We start from the raw sequence: 26,164 nt of genomic DNA, 5'->3' as shown, positions 1-26,164 counted from the left end.
GCTGGGCCGGGATCGGCAAGTGACACCGCGGGCCCCACAGGGGCTATCATTATACTCGGGGGTCTTTGCAGACCCCCGAGTATAATGACCGGCGGATCGGGAGAGGTAAGGGAACATAACAAACACTGTTACTTACCTCTCCGCGATCCTGCCAGGCCTCCGTCCTACTTGTCTGATGTCTCTGATGTCACATGAACCCGGCATGCTTCCCGGGTCATGTGACGTTCGACGTCATTAACGAAGGACGCGAGCACAGGAAGACAGCACAGCACAGGAACCGGGGAACAGGTAAGAAGCAACAGTGGTTTTTTTTTTTTATGTTTTTATTCCCCGGGTCTCCGATTATTATACTCTGGGGTCTGAAAAGACCCCAGAGTATAATAATTGTTTATGGGTGTCCACAGAGGGACATAATACTGTGTGCAGGGGCCACTATTGGGGTTAATAGTGTGTGCAGGGGCCACTGTTGAGGTTAATACTGTGTGCAAGGGCCACTGTTGGGGTTAATACTGTGTGCAAGGGCCACTGTTGGTGTTAATACTGTGTGCAAGGGACACTGTTGGGGTTAATATTGTGTGCAAGGGCCACTGTTGGGGTTAATACTGTGTGCAAGGGCCACTGTTGGGGTTAATACTGTGTGCAAGGGCCACTGTTGGGGTTAATACTGTGTGCAAGGGCCACTGTTGGGGTTAATACTGTGTGCAGGGGACACTGTTGAGGTTAATAGTGTGTGCAGGGGACACTGTTGGGGTTAATAGTGTGTGCAGGGGACACTGTTGGGGTTAATAGTGTGTGCAGGGGACACTGTTGGGGTTAATAGTGTGTGCAGGGGACACTGTTGGGGTTAATAGTGTGTGCAGGGGACACTGTTGGGGTTAATAGTGTGTGCAGGGGACACTGTTGGGGTTAATAGTGTGTGCAGGGGACACTGTTGGGGTTAATAGTGTGTGCAGGGGACACTGTTGGGGTTAATAGTGTGTGCAGGGGACACTGTTGGGGTTAATAGTGTGTGCAGGGGACACTGTTGGGGTTAATAGTGTGTGCAGGGGACACTGTTGGGGTTAATAGTGTGTGCAGGGGACACTGTTGGGGTTAATAGTGTGTGCAGGGGACACTGTTGGGGTTAATAGTGTGTGCAGGGGACACTGTTGGGGTTAATAGTGTGTGCAGGGGACACTGTTGGGGTTAATAGTGTGTGCAGGGGACACTGTTGGGGTTAATAGTGTGTGCAGGGGACACTGTTGGGGTTAATAGTGTGTGCAGGGGACACTGTTGGGGTTAATAGTGTGTGCAGGGGACACTGTTGGGGTTAATAGTGTGTGCAGGGGACACTGTTGGGGTTAATAGTGTGTGCAGGGGACACTGTTGGGGTTAATAGTGTGTGCAGGGGACACTGTTGGGGTTAATAGTGTGTGCAGGGGACACTGTTGGGGTTAATAGTGTGTGCAGGGGACACTGTTGGGGTTAATAGTGTGTGCAGGGGACACTGTTGGGGTTAATAGTGTGTGCAGGGGACACTGTTGGGGTTAATAGTGTGTGCAGGCGACACTGTTGGGGTTAATAGTGTGTGCAGGGGACACTGTTGGGGTTAATAGTGTGTGCAGGGGACACTGTTGGGGTTAATAGTGTGTGCAGGGGACACTGTTTGGGTTAATAGTGTGTGCAGGGGACACTATTGGGGTTAATAGTGTGTGCAGGGGCAAGTAAGGGACATAATAGAGTGCGGAGGAGGGGGTCGGTCGAGGTCTTCGGCGTCAGTTGGGATGGGGGGGGGGCCCCATGTCAAAAGTTCGCCACGGGGCCCCGCCATTCCTAGTTACGCCACTGCCCTTTACCAACATCCGCCAAATATATTTAAAGGGATATTCCCATAACTCTTGTTCTGCAGCCTGAAGGCTCTGTACTCTTTCACTTCCTGAATTTCTTGCACATTGGTGGGCGGGGTTTCACTTGCTTTGCTATCTGCTATGATCCACAGTATGAAGCTGATGTGGAAACTGATGTAGCAGAGCTGGATTTGAGTCAGCTTGCATTGCATACAGAGGTAACTGACTCCTTATCTCAGCCCTTATCAGCCAAATTTAATTAAACTGGCTGATAAGTGGAAAAGCTGAAGATAGACAGCACAGTAATCCTGGAGCTCTCACCTCCCCTTCCCCAGCGCCGCACCTCTCATGAGGCAACCTGAAGCGACCGCTTCAGGCGGCGCTATGTCAGGGCCCCGGGACGGGCGGCATTTAAGCTGTCCTGGACTGGCTTAGGGTCACCGTCACTGAGCGGTGGATTGAGGCCGCCGGAGCAGCGCTGCTCCAGCGGCCGCCCCCTCACGCTCAGGCAGAGAGCAGGTCCTCTCCCTGCCTGCTCTCTGTCTGCTAAAGACGCTCGCTCCGCTCGGCCCCGTGCCCTCCGCGCGGCCCCGGGGGGGGCGGCTTTCTGACGTCTGCCTCAGGCGGCAGAAACCCATGGTTCACCCCTGCCCTTCCCCTATATGAGGAGCTCCATTTTCTGTCTTCAGTTCATTTTAATTCTCTTACCTTATTAATTGACAACAAGCTAGGCACTTATTCAATGAGACTCAAACGCTCCTCAGAAGGCGTGCTGGGCCAGCGAGCTCCATTAGGCCATTACAGTGATGTGCATGTAACATTTCCTCCCAGCACTTTATAAATCCTTTACTATAGTTGAAATATTAAAGGACACTAACAGCTAGAAATGCTCTACAAGGTAGCGCCAAAGGACACACAGACCTGTATCATGGCAGCTCTCTCGACTTTGTACAAAACCCCAGGCCACTTCACTACTGACAGAAAATTGGAGGCAGCGGTGCTTGAAGTGTCAAAACAGAATTTTAGGTTTGCCGATTGGTATGCGGAAAGTCAGTTTTTAGTTACTGAATTGCAGAGAATGAGTAGGTATAGAAACACTTCAAAAATGATGTTATATAGCTCAAATTTATTTCACCTCAGAACATAAACCCCAAATGACATTGCGTGTATGCACCACCATTCAAGTACATGGATCAAATGGAAAAGGGGAAGTAGAGATAGTGAAAACTATGCAAGTGTAGAAATACAATAGAACATTTATTAGCACACATCACAATTTCATTTTCCATAGAAATATTAGTTATGCAAGGCAAGTGGTAGGCAGAAGAATAAAACAAATTATTTATGTAATAAAATTGTGGCTCTGCTTCGCCACATAAACTATATGAGAACCAGTCTATTAGCAGATGATTGTTGTATTGCTGTACATTTAGCATCACACAAACATGTAACATACAACACCAGCAAACACACGTTCATTAATTAAAGGAGATGTCCAGTTTCAGCAAATACATGTTATTGCTTATTGCGTGTATAAATTACACGTTACCAATATAGTCTCTGAATCAATCCCTCACAGTTTTCTGGATCTCTACTTGCTGCTTACCTTCAGTGGAGTTAAAAAAAAAAAAATTATATATATATATATATATATATATATATATGTACACATATATTTATTAAAATCAGTACATGGTCATATGATGAATATACGGGTGTACAGCTCATTACAAGAGAGCTCTGATTACTGAGCTGAGATCATAGCGACAGCACCGCACCTCCCATGAGGCGACCTGAAGCGAGCGCTTCAGGCGGCGCTATGCCAGGGCCTCGGGAGGGCGGCATTTTTGCTGACCTAAGCCAGTCCAGGACATGGAAAGACATGGAAACATAATAGTTGTGTATAGGCCAAATATAAAGCAAAAGTGTCCCTTTTAAGCGTACATTTGGGTTTTTTTAGCATTAAGATTTTTGTTATTTTTGTCAAACACATGCCAAATCTATGTATATATGTAATCTAAAAATATATATATTATGGCTTTTATAGCCCAGTCCAACTGCATGTCCCTGTAATGCTGTTAGCTTGGGTAAGTAGTGGAGATCAGGCTCAGACTTGCACCTGCCATTATTCCATGCCATGCATGTGTAAGGGTAAGTTCTTATGGTGTTTTTTGGTCCAGAACCTGAGGCGGAGGCCCAATGAATGGGCCTAGTCGGGAGTGTCTTCAGGCTGAATCGCGAGGCGACTCCGCCTGAAGAATGAAAATCTCACTTCTTGGTTTGCTCCCGGAAAAAAAGAACTGACCGGCTCCCATTAATTTCAATGGGAGCCATCTTTTTGGTCAGGATTTTGAGGCCAGATACGGCCTCAAAACCCTGACCAAAAAAACTCTGTGTGAACTTACCCTAAAACTAGTCTTAAGTAAGTCTTAGTAAAAAGGCCAGGATTTGGCTGTGGCAGAAATGCAGAGGCAAAAACTGCGGTGCTTTACAATACCTGCAAAGTGGATAGGATTCTGGCTAATCCCATCCACACATTGCAAAAAAAAAAAAAAAAAAACTACTTTCTTAATAACATAATTTATCAAAAATTTATAGTTACCCATTTCCCTGGGAGAGAGAAAGGATTGGGGGGATAAGGTGAGAGGGGTTACTGTGGGTTACATAGCAGGAAGCTGAACCTAGTAAACAAGTGCAGGAGATACCAGGAGCTCCCAGAGACACCCACAAATCACTCAAACCATGGCTAAAGGTATTTGGTTTCTTTTTTTAACCCATGAATAGAACTAACAGACATTTTAAAAAAATAAACAAACAAACAAACATTGTTTGCCCTGAAAACTCATTTAATAAATGTGGCCTATTGAGGTCTATGGCAGAGTTTTCTAAACTAGCTCTGTGCAGGGAAAAATAAAAATAAATCAGCAGCCTAAGAAAAGGGACCCAAGAAGCAGCAGTACCAGCCCTTGCTGGGAGGCACTAGAGCACCAGGGAGTATGTTTTTTTTTTTGTTTTGTTTTTTTAAAACTATCCTGGACAACCTCGAAGTCTGGTTTGGTGCAATCAGTAATAAATGGATATAAAAGTTTCAGAAGAAAAAGCCCTCCCAATTCCGGTTCCTCTGATGGATCTTCAGTCTTTGCAGGGATCTATACTTCTGTTTGTTTAGGCATGATGACCATGAAACGTAATCAGGAGTTGGCTCTCCCTAATCTAATCCTTTTTTACTGGGTTGCTCAATTGCAAAGGGTCCCTGCTTGGTCCACACCTCTGGCCTATTCCAATTGGATGGAGATTGATAGGTTATGTTTAGCTCCCTATCACCCTAACTCCCCTCCTCTGGACAATGGACAAATCTATATATAATCCCACCGCAGGCACACTCTTAGCTCTTATGGGACTCACAAGGGAAGCTTGGTGCACATGTGCTGCTTGCTTCCATTTGTCCTCCTCAGTGGCGTAACTAGGAATGGCGGGGCCCCGTGGCGAACTTTTGACATGCCCCCCCCCCCTCCCCTGAAGACCTCGACCGACTGACATCCCCCCCCCCCCCGCATTCCTGCGTGCTCTATTATGCCCCATAGTGGCCCCTGCACATACTATTATGCCCCACTGTGGCCTCTGCACACAGTATTATGCCCCATAATGAACACTCATGAACAATTATTATACTCTGGGGTCTTTTCAGACCTGTGCCTGTATGAAGCACAGAGAGGTAAGTAACACAGTTTTTTGTGCTTTCTTACCTCTCACGAGCCTCCGATCATTATACTCGGGGGTCTGAAAAGACCCTCGAGTATAATAATAGTGTTTGTGGCAGCTGCTACCCCGGTAGTTACGCCACTGGTCCTCCTCTATGAGAGCCTTTTTTCCCACCGGGTCTTACGGTGGCAGCCTCAGGTCGTGGATAAAACAGAGGAACATTCACTACAACTCCTCATTTATATCTTCACATCTGTTAGATGTTTCACTGCTAAACATTGGAAGAGATCTCCCCCTCCTTCGTTAGAGAAGCTGTTAGCTAGAATCGAAAGACTAGAACTCTTGAGAATTTTGCCCTTCTGAATGATGAGAGGTTTAATAAGGTTTGGAAACCCTGGGATACCTTTTCCCTGTTCCTCTTCCTCTTGGTCTTTTGTCTTGTTCCCCCCCTTCCCCAAGTGTTTCATCTGTTATAGATGGCCGTCTTTCACTCTAGAGGTATACAAGATTGTATTTTACATAGACATCTTAATGCCGTATCCAAGTTCAAAAACACTAAAGCGTGTATGGCCGCATTCCGTACAATGAGACATATGCAGTCACTGTCTAATTGTCAGACTCATACTGCATCACAGAAAATCATCTATCTGAATACTGATAATTTCTTTCCAGTGCAGTAATGAAGAGTCTGGCATGGCACCAACATGATAAGTGCCATGAAGTGATAACCGGAAGACCTTTCTCCTGCTGCACATTCAGCTTGACAAGCTGACATGGCAAGCTGAATATGGATGTGACTGGTAGTGGACAGTGCACCCATTCCATACAATGGGAGCGCCAGGGACTGACGGCTATCTGGATTGGAGCAGTGTTCACCACCAGTTACGCTCCCACATTCAGCCTGTGGTTAGGCTGAGCGTGCAGGGGGAGAAGGGTCCTCTCCTTTTCACTTTGTGGAATAAGCCTTGCAGCTGTCTATAGGCAAATCACTTAGACATCTGTGAGAAGATGAGTAACTGCATTGCGTCATCACTTTATAGTCACAAAGATAGGTTTCTGATCCTAATAAAGGCCCCTACATTGCACTATTACGGGTTTGAAAAGGATTGCGGACCTGACAGAATCCTTTTAAAATATCCTTTATGGTTAGCAACAGTCATTGTCCAGAAAATAATGGTAACATAAAGGTATAACAACAAACTCCCGAGAATGTCCATGAAGGAGATAAGTAAATGATCCTCCATGCTAGGCACAATTTCACGTATATTATTTTAAGAAATATAATGGTCTTAAAGGGGTTATCCAGCTTCCAAAAATTATCTGCAAATACATCCACATCAGTGCTTAATACTCAGTGTTCCCTTGTGCACCCTTTATTGCTGCTCCTTGTATCACTGTTATTTACATGTAGTGAATCTGTGAACAAACTACATTTCCCAGAATTCATCTGCTCTCACTCTCTGTGTACCCCTCTCTTCTCTACTCTTCTCTGCAATGAAATCACAGGTAATAAATTGCTCTCACATATAAGGTCATATGCTGCTGTGACATTCAGTTTGCCCACTGCACTGCTCACAGGAAAGGGAAAGTGAGTTTGCAAAGGAAACGTCACAGCAGAGGTCAAAGACCTGAAAAAGGTTATATAATAGCAAGTATTTTGCATTGATGTATCCTATTATTTGGCCATATTGTTTTTTTTAAACTGTATAACCCCTTTAAGAAGTCCTATTTTTATTGAGAAACATAATGCTTAATTTTGAGGTGTAAAGAAATACCCCTAAAAGTACAATCTCGTTCGTCAGTCACATTTGACCCATATCAGTTTTAGTTATTGCTGTTGCAGGTTTAGTGCTGACAATATTGTTTTATCTTTTCAGCCAAATCAATGCAGTGTAGGATACGCTTCTTCTCTGCTGCTAGTTCCTCCTGGGTTACCTGTCCCAAGAGTTTTCGTGCAAATAGGTTCTGATCCTGCATAAAGGGCCCCACAGCACCTCTAGTTGATGGAGGTAAGGTTTCTAGTGCCCCAGACTTAAATGTAAATTTGACTTTTTTCTCACGCTTCAAGTTTGGGGCCCTTTCTTCAATCCAAGTGAGTGGTCTGGAGAAATAAAAAGAGAACTATTTTTTTTTTTTTCAATTTACAAAATTACCTTTCTCCAACATCTCCCCTTCATTCCCCTTGAAAAGTAATTTTTGGCATGTGTCATTTAATGTCTGGTGCTTTCATCCTTTGATGGATAGGAGCAACGGACATTGAATAACGGTAGTGTGAACCTAGCTTCAATAAATTATGAATCAGCTACTGAATAAGTTGTGAATCAGCTACTGAATAAGCTGCGAAACAGCTACTTACTTACAAGTATTCAGTCTGTAAATAAAAGGACCTAAGGGTGATCTAAATTACAGTGTACACACATATAAATCGCCTTCTTTACTGTAAGAGCAGTGAGATAATGAAACTCTAGCACATTGTGATGGTTGATTCATTATACAAGTTGAGAAGGTACTTTCGATGTCCATCTTTAAGAGTACTAGGTTATATGAAATGTGGTATTGATCCAGGCATTTATTCCGACTGCTATATTTGGAGCTGGAAAGGAATCCCTCACCTGAATATGAGACAACTGGTATCCACATTGTGGATGGACACAATAGGATTTTCGGTTGGACCTGCGTCTTTTTTAACCATATAAACTATGTAACTATAAATGAGGAGTGTATCTTGATCGCAATGTACCGTCACTCGGTTGTCCAGACTGGTGCTCAGAAAAGGCTTCTCCCTGCCATACTGTATAAACTAGTAAAGTAATTTCTGGCACTCCAAATTGCGTTCAATAAAAATAATGTTTATTGCATCCAGTCATCATATATAGACGTTTCGGTCATGGCAACCTTCCTCAGTACGACTTTAGATGTACAAAAAAAGAAGAAACAAAAGAAAACGTGATATATAAGGTACAAAATGAGTAAGAAAAAATAGAGCGAAAATAATATACATAATATATACAAATTTATACACAAAATTCCATAAACAGGAGTTCGCTATGGACTAGTTACAACAAGGTATTTGTCATTACAGCCAAGTAGAGTACCAGGCACGGGAAAGTATACATATACGGCTATGGAAAAAGGGGAGTAATACACAAAATATGGTATCAGATAATATCCATAGGTACATGAAGTGCACAGCCAAACAAATTTTTAGGCTAGAGGTTGGTGCCCAGCTTTCTAATACAACTGCAGTAGAACCTAGGGTAAACCTAATAAGAAAACCTAAACAATCTTACCAGATACGTGGTGAAAAGAGGTGAGGGTTTCAGAGTCAAGGGAAGACCAGTTTGGAATAATAGGGGTATTTAAATAGAGGAATTGGCGCCAGGATACCGTCAGACCGGAAGTGGCGTCGCAAGGGGCGGTGCCACCTCCAGTTCAAAGGGCCCAGGCCAATGGACATTTAGGATAAAATCCAAGATTAATTGGTGGTTCAGCAGTGTGGAGAAGTGATTATTGGTGGTTCAGTGATTGAAAAAGTACTACGGATATCGAAGAACATCACCTCTGGCATCGGAGAGTCCGATTAAAGGAAGTGACGCATGCGTTCTACTGTGGAACGCATGCTGGGAGGCAATAGAGACCATGCAGCATAGAAATGGAGCACTTCCGGTATCGGCACAGGTACTTTCCCATACCTGGTACTCTACTTGGCTGTAATGAAAAATACCTTGTTGTAACTAGTCCATAGCGAACTCCTGTTTATGGAATTTTGTGTATATATTTGTATCTATTATGTATATGATTTTTGCTCTATTTTTTCTTACACATTTAGTACGTTATATCACATGTTTTTTTTTGTTTCTTCTTTTTTTGTACATCTAAAGTCGTACTGAGGAAGGTCGCTTTGACCGAAACGTCTATATATGACGACTGTTTGGATGCAATGAACGTTATTTTCATTCAACGCAATTTGGAGTGCCAGAAATTACTTTACTAGTATAAATGAGGAGTGGTAAAATGCACTATGTTCATTACATACATGTGCTATGTTACACCACAAATTTTATGAACTGTGGCATAAAGAAAAGCCAAGTTATTTAATGTTAGTACAGTACATGTGCCATTTCTGTGAAGATATAAAATCAGTGTACCATGCGACTTGTAGCTTGTGAATACCAATCCTGACAATAGTTTGTATATGTAGGTCAATTGAAAAAAAAAAACCACACACACAACAGAAAATATATGGTACTGGTCACTGAAGTGTATCACTACAGTTACCACAGCATCAGAAACTTTACCGATTCACTGCCCCAACATCAGCATCAATGACTAGTTCCAGATGCCAAAAAATGAAGTCTTCTAAAACAAACACAGAAACTGACCTGTTGTCCGCAGTAGTGAAATGTGCGGTCAGTTTGGAGTGCTTCTCATCCTTATTGTCTTCTAAGCTGGCTGAGGTTACCCTTAGATTTCCAAAAAGGTCAACCAGCCATGTTATCCTGGCAATACCACTAAAAGAGGGGAACCCAAATTTCTGCTCATCTACGGGGCCACCTAAAACAGAGTAATTGTTAAAATGTATTAAGATGGAAAGAAAAATCTCTTTGTTCACAACATTCAATAAGGAATACCTGAGAAATGCAGTTCTATATAAAGGTTATCCGGGATTGCCAATTCACATGCAACTAAATTATATACTAAAAAAGACCAGTTGGGAGAAGCGATAAGTCACTGTAAAGAGGACCTCTCCCCACCTCAAGCTTTTCACCCTTTAGTAGGTGCCAATCCACTCACTCCAGTGCGGTTGGATTTTTTTTCTCTAATAGCACTCAGTGGAATGGTGGGGGCTAGTTTCTGCACCCAATATTTCACTTATGCACCCTCCTATCAAGTAGGCATTCCTGGGCTGGAATAACAAGACCCACAGGTCCTACCAATATAACTTATATATGACTCAGACAACACAGGGATGCTTTGTTTGCATAGACTATTTGTAACGCTATTTCAGCTTAAGAGGAACTTTCATGTCCTCAGGCACACACAATTTTATAAACCGCTATAAAGCTGACAGCGCGCTGAACTCAGCACACTGTCGGCTTTCCCGTTATGTGCCCCAGGGCAAGAGATATCGGTGCAATTCACTATCAGAAGGGCGTTTCTGGCAGCCAAGCCAGGCTGTGAGGAATACTCCCCTCCTGACCGTACTGTCCATAGCGCTGTACTGTCAGAGGGGGTGCTCCTTACCACCCAGCCATGACGCTGACCGGTGAGGAACGCAGAACGCCCCCCCAGTTCTAGTCTATTAACAAGTAGTGTCAAGGGGGAAGTGGTAAAGAATGCCTCCTCTGACAGCCCAGAGCTACAGACAGTACTGTCAGGAGGGGTGTTCCTCACAGCCCAGCTAGACTATCAGAAATGCCCTTCTCACAGTGGGAAGAGATCAGGGACTGTGATAAGGTCAAAGTCGTGTTTATGACTAACTGACCAATAATACCAGGTAACTGTCGTCGTCCTAATTGATATGAGCTAAGGGCTAGCAACAAGGTATTGATACCAGACACAAAGGTTTGAATTAACTCCTCTCTTAGCAGAGGAATGTGTGCTGACGCACATTTTATTACGAACACGGGGGTTAAATAGCAGCAGAGAAAGTAAGACAGATAAAAAACAACATACGTTTTCATATTCATTCCTGATTGGTATAATAATTATATAATGGGTTATGGTCTCTAGATTTTAAGGACACGTTGATCCAGGGTTTTATACTGACTGCCAGATTTGGAGTCGGGAAGGAATTTTTTCCCCTGAAATAGGGCAATTGGCATGAGCCTCATGGGGTTTTTTGCCTTCCCCTAGATCAACACTGTAGGGATTGTAGGGTTATAGGTTGGACTTGATGGACTCATGTCTTTATCCAACCTCATCTACTATGTAACTATGTAATACATCTCAATCAAACAGAAAAAGTTTAAGCAGTTCCATATATAGCCAGCTACTCCTGGTCCTGCGTGGTCACCTTGGGGAGCTGTCTTGTTTTTCTTACAACCATTTTGGATGCAGGCGCCATCTTCTCATATAACATTATACCAGTTTCAAGCATACGAAACTATATCTAGCATTCAGTTTTTAAGGATAACAATGTTTTTCAAACATTACATGATTATAAACTTCACAACTGCACCAATATCTCTTGCCCCAGAGCACAATACAGAAAGCACTATTGGCCTTCTAGCGGTATATAAAACCGCATGTCCCAAGGATATGAAAGGTCCTATTAAGCACACTAGAGCAAGAAAAAAAATTACAAAGACGACATTGCCTTTAGGACTTTATTCAGCCTTTCTCTAAGGCTGCTTCCACACGGTCAGTGTTTGGTCAGTGATTTTCATCAGTGATTGTCTGCCAAAACTAGGAGTGGGTTAAAAACACAGAACAGGTACAAATATTTCTATTTTACTTGATCTCTTTGTAGTCTCTACTTCTAATTTTGGCTCACAATCACTGAACAGGGTGACGCTGGCTTTTTGCTTTTCTCTCCGCATTTTTCAAGAAGAAAGAGGAACGGAATCCCTGAATGGAGTTCCAGCACTTGTGTGAACGCAGCCTAAGTCTAACAGACGCTAAACTACATATTGATGTTAGAATGACAGAGCAGTAAATAAGAGGATGCAGAAACGGAGGGTGCAGGAGTGAAAGAGTGCGTGAAGGACAGCGTGAGTGATGCCATTTGTAACTCTTAAGAATTACCAGTGAAATGCAGGACTCCTTCCACCAGTTCCTTGCCATCTACCTCCTTTTTCAGCTGCTTGAATTCTTCAGTAAGAAGCTCGATATGTTCCACATGTAAAACTTTACCTGCAACACAAAATAAATGGAAAGTAAGTTATGCACAGTTTCAACGCTGAATATGAGACAGATCTGTTAAACTGGCCATACTCCAACAGCTGAATGCTCATTTGACTGACAGCTATATCTTTCCACTCCTCGCATGTGTGGTTGGCTCAGCAGAGTGTTGATTTGTTCTATGTACGGAAAGAGAAGAATACTGCTGAGTAGTGATGCTGTGCTCAAGTGGAGTGTTAGGGCCCCTTCACACGGAGTATACGCTCCCTGATTCTGAACGTGTAACACATTCCGAATCAGCGACGTTAAAACAGATCCCATTGCTTTCTATGGGAGCCGGCTGCTTTTTTTCCTACTGCTTTCAATGTGATACGCACATTGGTGAGGGATTTTTAGGAGGAGGAATTGGAGTCAGTTTCCTGACCAAAAACTCTGTGTGAACGCAGCCTAAGGGTGCATTCACACTACACAGAGTAATGTGCCGCGTGATCTGGCACGTATACGGCGTGTGAGACTTTGCGCGCCGTAAAAGCTCCCACTGATAAACATGCCAGATCACGCGGCACGTTACTCCGTGTGAATGGACCCTTACAATAAAGATGCGACATAGGTAACCTTTTCTGGTGGGGTAAACCAAGATAAACTTAGATAAAGTTTTTGTTTCTTCCCAAATCTTTACATAGCATTCTATGGTCATTAAAGTGTACCTATCAATAATTTAAAAAAATAAATAAATTATGGAAAAAAAAAAAAAATACATATGAAGTTTAGATCAAGGGAGGGGATCTGGATGCTACAACATCCACTAATCACTAAAATAAAGCTGCCTGACGCTCTTCGGAAGGTATATTGTATCCGTGTTCAGCCTCATATAAACAGCCTTACCTTTCTGCTCAGCCATCTTGAACAACTCGAGCGCCGCTTCTGCAGACAGTGCCACTGGATACTCGACAAGGACATGCTTTCCTGCCCCCAGGAATCTCCTTCAAAAAATGTTTTTCAAAGGGTTAAAGAAAACAATCTCATTAGGGGGCATTCACACTACGTAACGCCAGCGTGTATCACAGCCGTACATGCTGGCGTTACAGCAGGGCTGCCAAACACTTCCCATTCATTTCTATACGGCAAGCTCTGCTCATGCCGTGCCGTACACGCCGGCACTTCCCATTCACTTCAATGGGAGTGCTCGCAGTGAAAGAAGCAGCCCATTCATTTCTATGGGGAGCGCTCGCATGCCGGCTCCCATAGAAATGAATGGGAAGTGTTCGGCAGCCCTGCTGTAACGCCGGCGTGTACGGCTGTGATACACGCTGGCGTTACTCAGTGTGAATGCCCCCTTATTCCCTATGTATAAAACAGTCATCATGGTTGGCAAGCATTGACCAGTATAAAATGCATTGTAGGTTAGTGTGGAGAGAACTATATAGAATACTATATGTCATTACCTGATGCTTTGCTCATGGTTCTGATTGTCTGTGCAAATGAAAGCAGCATCAACCTCATTGCTCTGTAGCGCCTCCTCCAGGCTGATTTGCTTCACGTCATTGAACTGCCCAAGATCCCTCCTGAGTTGGACAAGAAAATAATTATTACTGCATAGTATATGCTAATACAGATGTAGCAGAGGTAACGAACACTTATAAAATTGGTTAAATGGCTGCAGCATGATATCTTATCACAGAAGACAACAAAAAAAACAAAGAAAATTCATTGGAAAAACATTCTCCAAAATGACTTTTTCATTGTTTCCTGTGGTCTCCTATGCTGAGATATCATTCTGCAGCAGTTTAATCAATTGCAGAAGTCTGGTTACCTCTGCTATATCTGCATATGGCTAGACAAGGGGCAGCCACAGTCAAGGAACAAACCAGATATACCGGTCATTTACCTGGATACTGACAATACTAACCGAGACACAAAGCCGCGAAGTTTCAGACATTCTGATGGGCTCGACTGCAGAGGGTTGAGAAGGTCTCTGATCCTCACGGACCCAGCAATGCCAATTCCAACAACTACTGCACCGAACATATTGTCACCTTACATAACAGAAAATTATGTTATAGTTGTTAGAAAGAAATTTTTATCTAAGTATATTCATTTTTACAATGAACTATTGACTTCTTAGCTAAATCACTTGGACATTACACTCACCGGCCACTTTATTTGGTACACCTGTCCAACTGCTCGTTAACACTTAATTTCTAATCAGCCAATCACATGGCGGCAACTCAGTGCATTTAGGCATGTAGACATGGTCAAGACAATCTCCTGCAGTTCAAACCGAGCATCAGTATGGGGAAGAAAGGTGATTTGAGTGCCTTTGAACGTGGCATGGTTGTTGGTGCCAGAAGGGCTGGTCTGAGTATTTCAGAAACTGCTGATCTACTGCGATTTTCACGCACAACCATTTCTAGGGTTTACAGAGAATGGTCCGAAAAAGAAAAAACATCCAGTGAGCGGCAGTTCTGTGGGCGGAAATGCGTTGTTGATGCCAGAGGTCAGAGGAGAATGGCCAGACTGGTTCGAGCTGATAGAAAGGCAACAGTGACTCAAATAGCCACCCGTTACAACCAAGGTAGCCAGAAGAGCATCTCTGAACGCACAGTACGTCGAACTTTGAGGCAGATGGGCTACAGCAGCAGAAGACCACACCGGGTGCCACTCCTTTCAGCTAAGAACAGGAAACTGAGGCTACAATTTGCACAAGCTCATCGAAATTGGACAATTGAAGATTGGAAAAACGTTGCCTGGTCTGATGAGTCTCGATTTCTGCTGCGACATTCGGATGGTAGGGTCAGAATTTGGCGTCAACAACATGAAAGCATGGATCCATCCTGCCTTGTATCAACGGTTCAGGCTGGTGGTGGTGGTGTCATGGTGTGGGGAATATTTTCTTGGCACTCTTTGGGCCCCTTGGTACCAATTGAGCATCGTTGCAACGCCAAAGCCTACCTGAGTATTGTTGCTGACCATGTCCATCCCTTTATGACCACAATGTACCCAACATCTGATGGCTACTTTCAGCAGGATAATGCGCCATGTCATAAAGCTGGAATCATCTCAGACTGGTTTCTTGAACATGACAATGAGTTCACTGTACTCCAATGGCCTCCACAGTCACCAGATCTCAATCCAATAGAGCATCTTTGGGATGTGGTGGAACGGGAGATTCGCATCATGGATGTGCAGCCGACAAATCTGCGGCAACTGTGTGATGCCATCATGTCAATATGGACCAAAATCTCTGAGGAATGCTTCCAGCACCTTGTTGAATCTATGCCACGAAGAATTGAGGCAGTTCTGAAGGCAAAAGGGGGTCCAACCCGTTACAAGCATGGTGTACCTAATAAAGTGGCCGCTGAGTGTATATGTCAACTTTCAATCTACAGATACAGATCTATTCATACGGACTTTACAGGACTGTAACAGTTTCATCCTCTAGATGGCACTCTTGCTCTTGCAATGCATTGCAGTTATACGACTATCCCAGTGTTAAAGGGGCTCTATCAGCAAAATGTTGCTGTATGAGTCCCACATATGCGTGACTAGCCTTTAAAAAGGCTATTCAGGCACCGCTAATCTTATTTTAAACCCCCATCCCGTTTTAAAATAAACCCCCGTCCCGTTTTTAAATAAAACTATAAAAACATATACTGTATTTTTCGGACTATAAGACGCACCCAGGTTTTAGAGGAGGAAAATAGGGGAAAAAAATTTTGAAGCAAAAACTGGTAAAATATTTAATATATGGGAGTTGTAGTTTTGCAACAGCTGCAAGGCCACATTGACAGGTGACCCTGCAGCTGTACGGGGACGCATAGAGTGTTTTTTTTTTGCGTGTCCAGAAGTACTTTTTAGTTATACCATTTTGGGGAATGTCTATTGCTTAGATCACCTTTTATTGAAAAAAAAACCCGGTGGTTTATTATATATGATTTTCTACTTTTATATATATATTCTAGGGACAGGAGGTGATTTAGAACTTTTATTTATTTCATATTTTTATTTTATATTTTTAAAGCTTTTTTTTTTTTTTAAACTATTTTATTCCCCCCCCCGGGGCTTGAACCTGCGGTCACTTGATCGCAAGTCCCATAGACGGCAATACAACTGTATTGCCGTCTATGGGACATTCTGTCTATTAGTATTACGGCTGGTCATAGAGACCAGCCGCAATACTAATATAGCCGTGACAGGCCGGGGAGCCTCATTAGGCTCCCGGCTGTCACCCGAACAGGTCGGCTCCTGCGATATCGCCGCGCAGGAGCCGGCCTGCAACTCTACAGGTATGGGGCCGGTGGGGACCGGCCCCGGGGGAGAAGAGGCCGCTGATACAGACTGCAGACCCGGCATCCGCTGTACTAGAGAGGCGGATGCCGGGGAGGGATAGACGCCGGGGCCTGAGACATCGCTGCCCTGCCCTGCATGAAGCCAGCGGCGGGGGGACGGAGGAGCCCCTGCCGCTGCTGGCTTCATTCAGGGCAGAGGAGCGCAGCGATGTCTCAGGCCCCGGCACCTGTAATGGCGTCTATCACTTGCCGGCTTCCGCCTCTCTATTACAGCGGATGCCAGGCGCCACATTCGGCCTATAAGACGCACCCTTCTTTTCCCCCCAAATTTGGGGGGAAAAAAGTGCGTCTTATAGTCCGAAAAATATGGTAGGTAAATCATACCTGAATGTGCACCCTGGGCGGTGATGCACAATCCAATGTCATCCTCTGGCACGCCTACCAGTCCTGGCTCTTCCCCAGCTTCATCTTCATCTTCTTCCGTGGTTCAAATCCGATTGGTTGAAATCTGGCACGTGTGCAGTAGCGCTCCCTCCGGAGGAAGCGTTACTGCGCACATGCCAGATTTCAACCAATCGGATTTGAACCACCGGATGAAGATGAAGCCAGGGAAGAGCCAGGACCGGAGGGCGTCGCCGAAAGAAGAAGAAAGAAGAGGTAGGCGTGCCAGAAGATGACATCGTATCGTGCATCACCGCCCAGGGTGCACGTTCAAGTATGATTTACATATATGTTTTTATAGTTTTATTTTAAAACGGGAGGGGGGTTTAAAATAAGATTAGCGGTGCCTGAATAGCCTTTTTAAAGGCTATTCACGCATATGTGGGGCTCATATAGCAAAATTTTGCTGATAGAGCCCCTTTAAAGGATAGGTTTTTAGACCATAATAACATAATGTGGAAACCGCCCCTTTCCCCTACTTTCTCCTGTAAATTTTTAAGAGATAACATCAAACATCTACTTTAAGCATGTGAAATGTTTAATGACAATCCTACAGTCAATACTACGAACAGAAGAAAGTCAAGTAAAAATGGAGGCCCATAAATTGATCATAGAGCCGGCTGATATCTTGAATACATTTAACCTTATGGGTGCTTTACAATTTTATTTATTTTGCTTACTTATATAACGCCATGATATTCTGCAGTACTGTCTCATATACGGCTCACAATATAAATTCCCTGTCAGTCTTTGCAGTGTGAGAGGAAACCCACAGAAACATGAGAACACACAAACCCTTTCAAGACTTGCTACATGTGTGCCCAACAGAAATCGTAGTGATCCAAAATGGGGACACTGTGCCTCCGTATTATCGGTGCTATAATCTTGCTGTACTGCTGGTTTGTTGCAGTAAGTGAAGTCCTCATAGATCCACTACTGTATGGGGGCTTGTGCTTATTGAAGCTGGAGACACAAAAAGTGATAATTACTTACCGGTAATTAGATTTTCTGTAATGTGAAGTTTTTTACTCTGCCTCTTCACTGGGTATATCAGTGAATGCGTTTTTGTTTCCTCTAACTAGTCATGTGTCTAGTCTACTATAAAAAGTACTGAAGGGGACGAGACGCTCCACCCGCTTATCTCTGTAGGTTTCGCCCTCCCTGGTGACGACATAGCTGTTAGGAATTTTTTTTTACTTTGTAACAGTGTTTAATATGTTGTTTAAATGACAAAGATGGCTTCATAGCTATCGACCACCACATTTAAGGCCTTATTCACACATCACGTATGATATGTGGACATGCCTGGTGTTGTGACACTGCTTCATGCTTTTTAAGGGAGCCTTCACACGGAGTAAACGCGTGTGTATTTTTGCAAAATACACGTGTAAAAATAAGACTCCCATTGACTTCAATGACATTTTACAGGCGTATTTTTACACGTGTAAAAAATATCATTGAAGTTAATGGGAGTCTTATTTTTACACGTGTATTTTGCAAAAAGACACGCGCGTTTACTCCGTGTGAAGGCTCCCTTAGGGGGCACTACCCACATGCATGCACTCAGATACTACCTTGGATTATTGGGCGGTAAATACACATGGAGCTTGTTTGTGCTTTTACATACAAGAACCATTTGGACATCCTAATGCTCCATACGGTTTATTGCCATGTCTCCTAGATTTATTCGTGGAAGTCCTACACAACATAGCCAAGGCTTTCTGCTAGCACTGAGGATCCTTGTGGCCCACTCTGCTGTGTTATGTTTGGAATACACCATGCACTCACTGCAGGTCCTCTAGATTTTGCCATTCAGTTAAGTATATGCCTCTACTATTCATTGGGTCTTCTTGCTCTTCTATTCCTAGGGGTTATATTGATTCCACAAATCTGGATAAAACCATAATTGTCCCCATGTGAACTAGTAAATTAATTCAATTAACTGCCCAAACCTAGCTGAAAATAAAGGTGTTTTACCATCTTGTAAAGTGATGACATAATACTAGGATATGCCATTTCATTATATTTGTGGATGTCCCATCTCTGTGACCCCCCCACCTATCCTGAGAATGAAGGGTCCGCAGTGCTGATTAAGCTCTGCATTTCCAGCTCAGCAGTGGTGGAACAGCAGCACAGTCATATAGTCATATCATATTATATATAATATTGAATGAGTAAAAGCACAGGAAGATTTCAGCTCTGAAGCTGGCAAAATTGTGATGAATCATTTAACTCCAAATACCTTGCTTTAATGTATCTTGTATTAACATACAACTTTTTATGCAACTTTATTCTATATATAAGTAAAATGTAAAAGTTTACGAAGTGGCACATGTACTTTAGGCTAAGGCCCCATGTTGTGGAAACGCAGCTTTTTTTTTCAGATTTTGCGATTTGCGGTTTTTGGAGCCAAAGCCAAGAATGGCTACAACAGGAATTGGAAATATGTAGGAAGTTCTTATACTTCTCTCTTCTGCTCAATGCACTGCTGGCTTTGGCTCAAAAAAACGCAGCAAAATCTGCAACAAAAAAAGCTGCATTTCTGCAACTGGGGCCTTAGGCCTCGTTCACATCTGCGTTTGTATTCCATCCAGAGGAGTCCACATGAGGACCCCCCGAACGGAATACTGAACGCAACTACAAGCGTGTACCAGTGAATGCACACGTATCCCCATAGACTATAATGGGGTCCGTGTGCTTGCTGCCGGAACTCCGCAGGGATCGTGCAGACAAGGAAAGTAGTTCACAATCTACTTTCCTGTCCGCATGATTCGTGCGGGCAGTGCGCGGCACACGGACCCAATTATAGTCTATGGGGTCCGTGTGCTTTCACTGGCACACCACTTTCAGTTGCGTTTGGTATTCCGTTCGGGCGGTCCTCATGCGGACTCCACTGGACGGAATACAAACGCTGATGTGAACAAGGCCTTAGTACCACTAACGCTGGGTTCACACCAGCATCTGGATTCCATTATCAGGTTTCCGTCTTCTGCATGCAAAAGATGGAAACCTGTCATGCCGAGTCCGGCCGTGAGCGTTTTATGCTCTCCGCGGGGAAACTGTTTTTTCTTTTTAAAACCGGACACAGAGTACTGCATGTCCGATTCTGTGTCAGTTTTTTTTTTTTTAAAGTTTCGCCGCAGAGAGCATAAAACGCTCACGGCCGGACACTTTTCAATCCCAAATTAATGGGTTTGAAAGATGCCGGCAGGTTTCAGTCTCCTGCCCTGTTTTGTGCGGGAAACGGAAACCTGCAGAACGGAGTCCTGGGCACAGATGTGAACGAGCCCTAAGCATCTTGCCTAATCTTTTGGTGGATTCCACCCCAAATCTGAAGTGAATGGGTGCAGGAAATATTTCTGCCCCAGCAGGTACATTTCTATGACGGGTATTGCATGGCAGGCTCTGCTGCAAAATCTACCCTTAGTTGTCCAAAGTGGCTGTCCTCTTTTTTTTTCCTAGTTCTTAGAATGAGGAGATGTTACCTGCTGCTGTGAACCCATGATGAAAGCAAATTATGTATGGCTAGTAGGTTAATATGATAATGATTTGCCAGGCACAGTATATATTAGGGGAAGCTAAACTGCAGACTGACTTTTCTAGTCCTTGCATTACTCAGCAAGCTGGACTATCACAAAAAAACAGCATCGTTGCTATAGATAACAGAAAAAAAGTCACACCCTGAAATAGATTGTCTTAAAGGGAATGTGTCATCAGAATGTGACATATTTAATAAGTTTAAATTTATATTTTTTTTACATTTTTTTCCATGCTGACACTTCATGCTGGCATTATTGCTGGCACTTTCTGTCTTTTACAACAGTCACCTTATCAAAATTGGCATGGTGACTTTACCCTGCTCCCCTCTTTTCTCTTCTTCTTTTCTTATTTTTTCTCTGTTTTATTTCATGGCTAGGGTTCTTATAGACAGTCTGATTATCGAGAATGAGCAGTCATCTAAATGAGTGTTCATTCCTTATAATGGCCTGCAAAATCTTGTCTAAGACTGAGGCCCCACGTTGCGGAAACGCAGCTGTTTTTGTTGCAGATTTTATTGCGGTTTTTTGAGCCATAGCCAGGAGTGGCTATAAAAGGAATTGAAAATATACAGACAGCCCTTATACTTCAACCCTTTGCTCAATCCTCTCCTGGCTTTGGCTCAAAAAACGCAACAAAATCTGCAACAAAAAAGATGCTTTTCCACAACGTGGGGCCTTAGCCTAAAAGTGCAACCAATGACCCGAAGAATGAGCGTTTGGTCAGGTGACTGGATGCTTTCTCCAGGACAAACAAATATCATTGTTCGCCGGCAGCACATTGTCCTTTGTCATATGGGCTGTGCTGCTGGCAATCAGTGAAAAAACGTGCCAGAAAAACGACTGCTTTAGCGATCCTTCCTCTGTGCCAGCGGCCCGCAAAAGATCCCGCGGCGTGTACGTACCAAATGACAAGCCACAATACTCCGTGTGAACCCAGCCATACTGTGCAAATTTATTTACAACCATCCCTTATTACTGACTGCAAACATGTACTGCTATGAAGAGATGTAGCAGAGCTGGCTTTGTCTGGGAGACAGCAAGTGAAACCCCGCCTACCAATTTACCGAGAAAACTAGGAAGTGAACAGAGCTTACAGTCTGCAGGTTGGTGAACAGGCAAGTTGGGAATACCCCTTTAATGTTAGTAAAAGAAAATGTACAGCAACAAATTACAGCGTGATTGATGTGGCCTTCTGTGATATAGTTCAGGCTGTGTCTCACGGTTGGATTATTCTGGTAAACTGAGCAAATGTGGTTTAAAAAGTTACAGAATGGGTCTAAAAATGTAAACCATAAAATGTTACAAAACAGGGTTAAAGGCATTCTATCATTAAAACTGCATTATTTTTTTTTAAGAAAGGCTATTCGTCTCCTACCTTTAGATGTCTTCTCCGTGCCGCAGTTCCATAGATAATCCCGGTTTTCATCATTATGCAAACTAGTGTTCTTTGGATGACTTCTTCTGGCTTTAAATGGGATGAATGCGCAGTCAGCTTTGCCATGCCTGCGGCCATTTTCTTGTGGCCGCTTACACGAGCCGACTGCGCATGCGTCTCATTTAAAGCCAGAAGAAGCCATCCAAAGAACACATCGCAGAGAGGACGTTCCAGAGGAAGAAGAGGCCGTCGCTGGAGAGTTCTCTCGCAGCACTGGGGACACCCCCAGTGCTGTTTGAGCGCTGGGGACCGCCCCCAGTGCTGCGAGAGAACTCATTTGCATACCGACGAAAACTGATATCTACGGAACAGCAGCACGGAGAAGACATCTAGAGGTAGGCGAAGAATAGCCTTTCTTAAGGCGATTCCTACGTGTTAATGAGAAAAAATGCAGTTTTATTGATAGAATCCTTTTAAAGCTAATCTGTAATATGTATGTTACACAACAGGACCAATACTGTAACCGCGATAGGTATGCTACAAAATAGGTCTAAAGTTTTTGGCTGTACCATGTATGTAGTAAATTGTATATGGTAAAATCTCATCTAATTACTCAAAGGGGTTTTCCGGCCAAAAATGCTTCTTTTTTTTTTTTTTTTTTTTTTTTTTAAAAAAAAGCTCTGTTAGTGCTATTAATGGGTTAATAAGGGACCCAAATATCTTTAACAGTGTTTTGAGTGATTTCTGTCTTTCTCTGGGAGCTCCTGGAACCCTCTGCATTTGTTTACTTGTTGTAACTTCCTGTTCTTTCATCCTACAACTACTATGATGCATTGCTCTTCACTCAGAGCTGACACACTACATTTCATTCTCACTCTCTCCCCCTCCCTCTCTCACACCCCCTCCCAGTTTCACTAGCTAGCTCACCCACTGCTAGCACTTCCTAACTAACTAACTAACTCAGCCCTCAGCATCATACTTACCTGTCTTCCTCTCTAGATCTTCTGGGCATGGGAGGTCACTGTTGGCTCCTTCTTCTCTTGATGTCTGCCGGCAACCAGCACTCCGGCTCTATTGCGCAGGTATGGGAGGCCGGCAAACGTCAAGAAGAGAAGGAGTCAGCCCCCTCAAGGAAGTGACGTTACAGGGTCAGAAGATTCGGACAGATAAGTATGATGGGCTAGGGGGAGGTAATATTGGTGAGGTTCCATTTCTGGAAAGGGGGGAACTGAACGCCACAGGAAAATCAAAAAATGTGCCTGGGGCGGTCCATAACATTCGACATGATCTGGGTAAATATGCATTTTTGGTAAAGTACGTAAATTAGGTGGTGGTAGGGTGTTCACCATAGGGTAAAAATATGACTTTATCCCAGACAACCCCATTAAGTTTCGTTCATTGACAGCAAGCAGAATTATTCATAACAATAAGAACTGAAGCTCAAAGTATATGGGAAAGTTATATTATGGCACCAGTAAACATTCAGCTACAATACAACCAGGTATAATCTCCCTGAACTATGAATTACAGGCAGCATTAGGAAAGAAGTCAACCTGGAAGTGCCCTTACATACAGAAGCATGTAATAATATTCAACCAAACATTGTTACTGGTTAAATAAAAGTAAATAATAATAATATAATATATGATATAATATAATATAATAACACCATTTTTATTTACACTATTTAGTGATGACATTAAATAGTGTTAATTTTATTGTGTAATTCTTAGGGTATGTATTAGGGTATTGCAGGCTGAAAAAAATCTGCTTCAGGAAATAGTGAACAATTTTTTGACACTTTTTTTCATGATGCAGTTTTTGTGGCAGTTTTCTCCACTATTTGTTGCTCCAGCAACGCTGTATAGACCTGGAAACTTCACTTTAAAGGGGTATTCCCACGTCGCATACTCACCAGTCTTCGTTGCTATAAAATCTTCTGTCTTCCGGCTTTGTTGTGTCATTGGTGGGCGGGGTCACATATGCAAAGCCAAGCGCCGAGATGCCGCTAGCCCTGCGTGCGCGCTCATAGACCAGTCTAGCCTTCTCAATGCGAATACAGACCCGACATCCGCCTCTCTCTATTACAGCGGGTGCCGGGACTGTATTCGCATTGTGAAGGCTAGACTGGTCTATGAGTGTGTACGCAGGGCCAGCGGCATCTCGCCGCTTGGCTTTGCATATGTGAATACAAACCCGGCATCCGCTGTAATAGAGAGGCGGATGCCGGGGAGGGTTAAACACCGGCACAGATGCACAGACGCCGGCACAGATGCCAGCAACATCGCTATGCTTCTGCCCTGCATGAAGCCAGCAGCGGCAGAAGCGATGCTGTTATTCGGCTCCTGCCGCTGCTGGCTTCATGCAGGGAAGAAGCATAGCGATGTTGCAGGCATCTGTGCTGGCGTCTAACCCTCCCCGGCATCCGCCTCTCTATTACAGCGGATGCCGGGTTTGTATTGGCGGCCCCTTCCCCCCAAAGGGTAAACTACCCCCCCCCCCCCTCCAGGCTCGCTCCCGTGCACATAGCCCCTCCTCCCTCCCCCCTCAGAGCAGCGGATACATCACTTGACTTATGACCAGATAAGTCAAGGGATGTGTCAAAAAAAAAAAAAAAAAAAGGAATAAAGTAAGATAGTGGACAAACAAAGCAGTTTTGCTGAAGCAGTGTATTTAGGAAAAGTCTTACATCCACATTAACAAACAGTATAGATAGGAGCCTTGTGATGGGACAACCCCTTTAAAGAAAAAGCTTGAAGTTTTTTGGTTTAAAAAAAAAAAAAAACTGCATTGCATTTTTTCTGCTTCCCATTGCTTTCAATGGGTTTTTCAAGGCAGAATCCGCCTGAAGATGGGTCATGTTGCTTTTTTTTCTCTAGCTGAAAAAGAATTAGCTAGACAAAAATAACTGCTACTGACTCCCACTGAAATGAATGTGATATGTTTTTTAAGGCAGATTTTGTGATGGAAAATCAAAATCAGCCATCAAAAAACTGTGCAAATATAACCTGAAAGGTTTAGAGAGAGATTTAGGCAGGGAAAGAAAGAAATACTACTACATTTTGGTAAGGGAAATACCTCAATTTGAGAATACCGACATAACACCTAATGGTAAAATAGAATAAGGTGGGCAGCACGGTGGCTCAGTGGTTAGCACTGCAATCTTACAGCCCTGGCGTCCTGGGTTTGAATCCAACCAAGGACAGCTCCCCTGTTCTCCCTGTGTTTGCATAGATTGTGAATGACAATGAATATGATGGTGCTATATAAGTAAGCATAATAATAGTGCCACATGGTGAGGTTTGTTGCATAATAACTAGTACATGCGATAATATGGACAGTAGGCGCAAAGGTGATAAAAAAATCACCATCTCAGTTTCTGACACGAGCAATGTCACATGTGATACACCATTGTATTTTGTGTGAATGATGTCACAGTACAGGTGAAAGGGAGAGACTGTGGAAAGCTGGGTGATCTGACATGTTTGTACTAGAAACGAAAGAAAAGTGTTGCACATGAAATAAAGAAAATGAACATGTAAACTAGAACCCTGTAAACACAACACACTGCACTAATAAAAGACACTCATCAGCATCAATGTGACAATACGAGGATGAGTGTGCACACTGCAGGTCACTCACCGCACTCAGCAAACACAGATCATGGACGTGAAGGTGAAGTGATAAGGAAGGGAGTGCTGGCAGCCTGATGTGCACGCCCGGGCTGAAGACACTCCCTCCGCAGCACACATGGGTAAGGATACACTGTACTAGGGAAGGACCTGCTGATGTCACAAGGTCACATGACACTCTCTAGTCAGGTGACAGGGTAGGCGTGTCTTTGCTTGTAATACGAGCCTTACACATGGAGACAAGTTGTATCCCGTGTAGTGGTGGGGTGTGGGGGGAAATGTGGGATGCATGGTGTACTGTTGGGGGGAAATGTGGGATGCATGGTGTATTGGGGGGGGGGGGAGATATGTGGGGTGCAGGGTGTACTGTGTGTTGGGGTGGGGAGAGATGTGGGGTGCAGGGTGTACTGTGTGTTGGGGTGGGGAGAGATGTGGGGTGCAGGGTGTACTGTGTGTTGGGGTGGGGAGAGATGTGGGGTGCAGGGTGTACTGTGTGTTGGGGTGGGGAGAGATGTGG

The 26,164-nt window shown here is 43.8% G+C and overlaps 1 protein-coding gene across 1 annotated transcript; it reads right to left on the bottom strand.

Annotated features, from left to right (window-relative positions):
• Positions 1 to 5,406: 5,406 nt before the first annotated feature.
• Positions 5,407 to 25,737, bottom strand: BLVRA (biliverdin reductase A). The gene is made up of 7 exons (XM_075271227.1): positions 25,658 to 25,737; positions 14,281 to 14,407; positions 13,817 to 13,936; positions 13,257 to 13,354; positions 12,276 to 12,383; positions 9,911 to 10,082; positions 5,407 to 7,629 (listed from the first exon to the last, which is right to left on the bottom strand). The coding sequence occupies exons 2-7, from the start codon at positions 14,397 to 14,399 to the stop codon at positions 7,374 to 7,376; spliced, it is 873 nt and encodes a 290-aa protein (XP_075127328.1). The 5' UTR covers positions 14,400 to 14,407; positions 25,658 to 25,737; the 3' UTR covers positions 5,407 to 7,373.
• Between the last annotated feature and the right edge of the window lie 427 nt (positions 25,738 to 26,164).

This window comes from Leptodactylus fuscus, chromosome 4, assembly GCF_031893055.1.
Source record: "Leptodactylus fuscus isolate aLepFus1 chromosome 4, aLepFus1.hap2, whole genome shotgun sequence".
NCBI classification, from domain to species: Eukaryota; Metazoa; Chordata; class Amphibia; order Anura; family Leptodactylidae; genus Leptodactylus; species Leptodactylus fuscus.
This window is presented reverse-complemented; position numbering and strand designations above follow the sequence as displayed.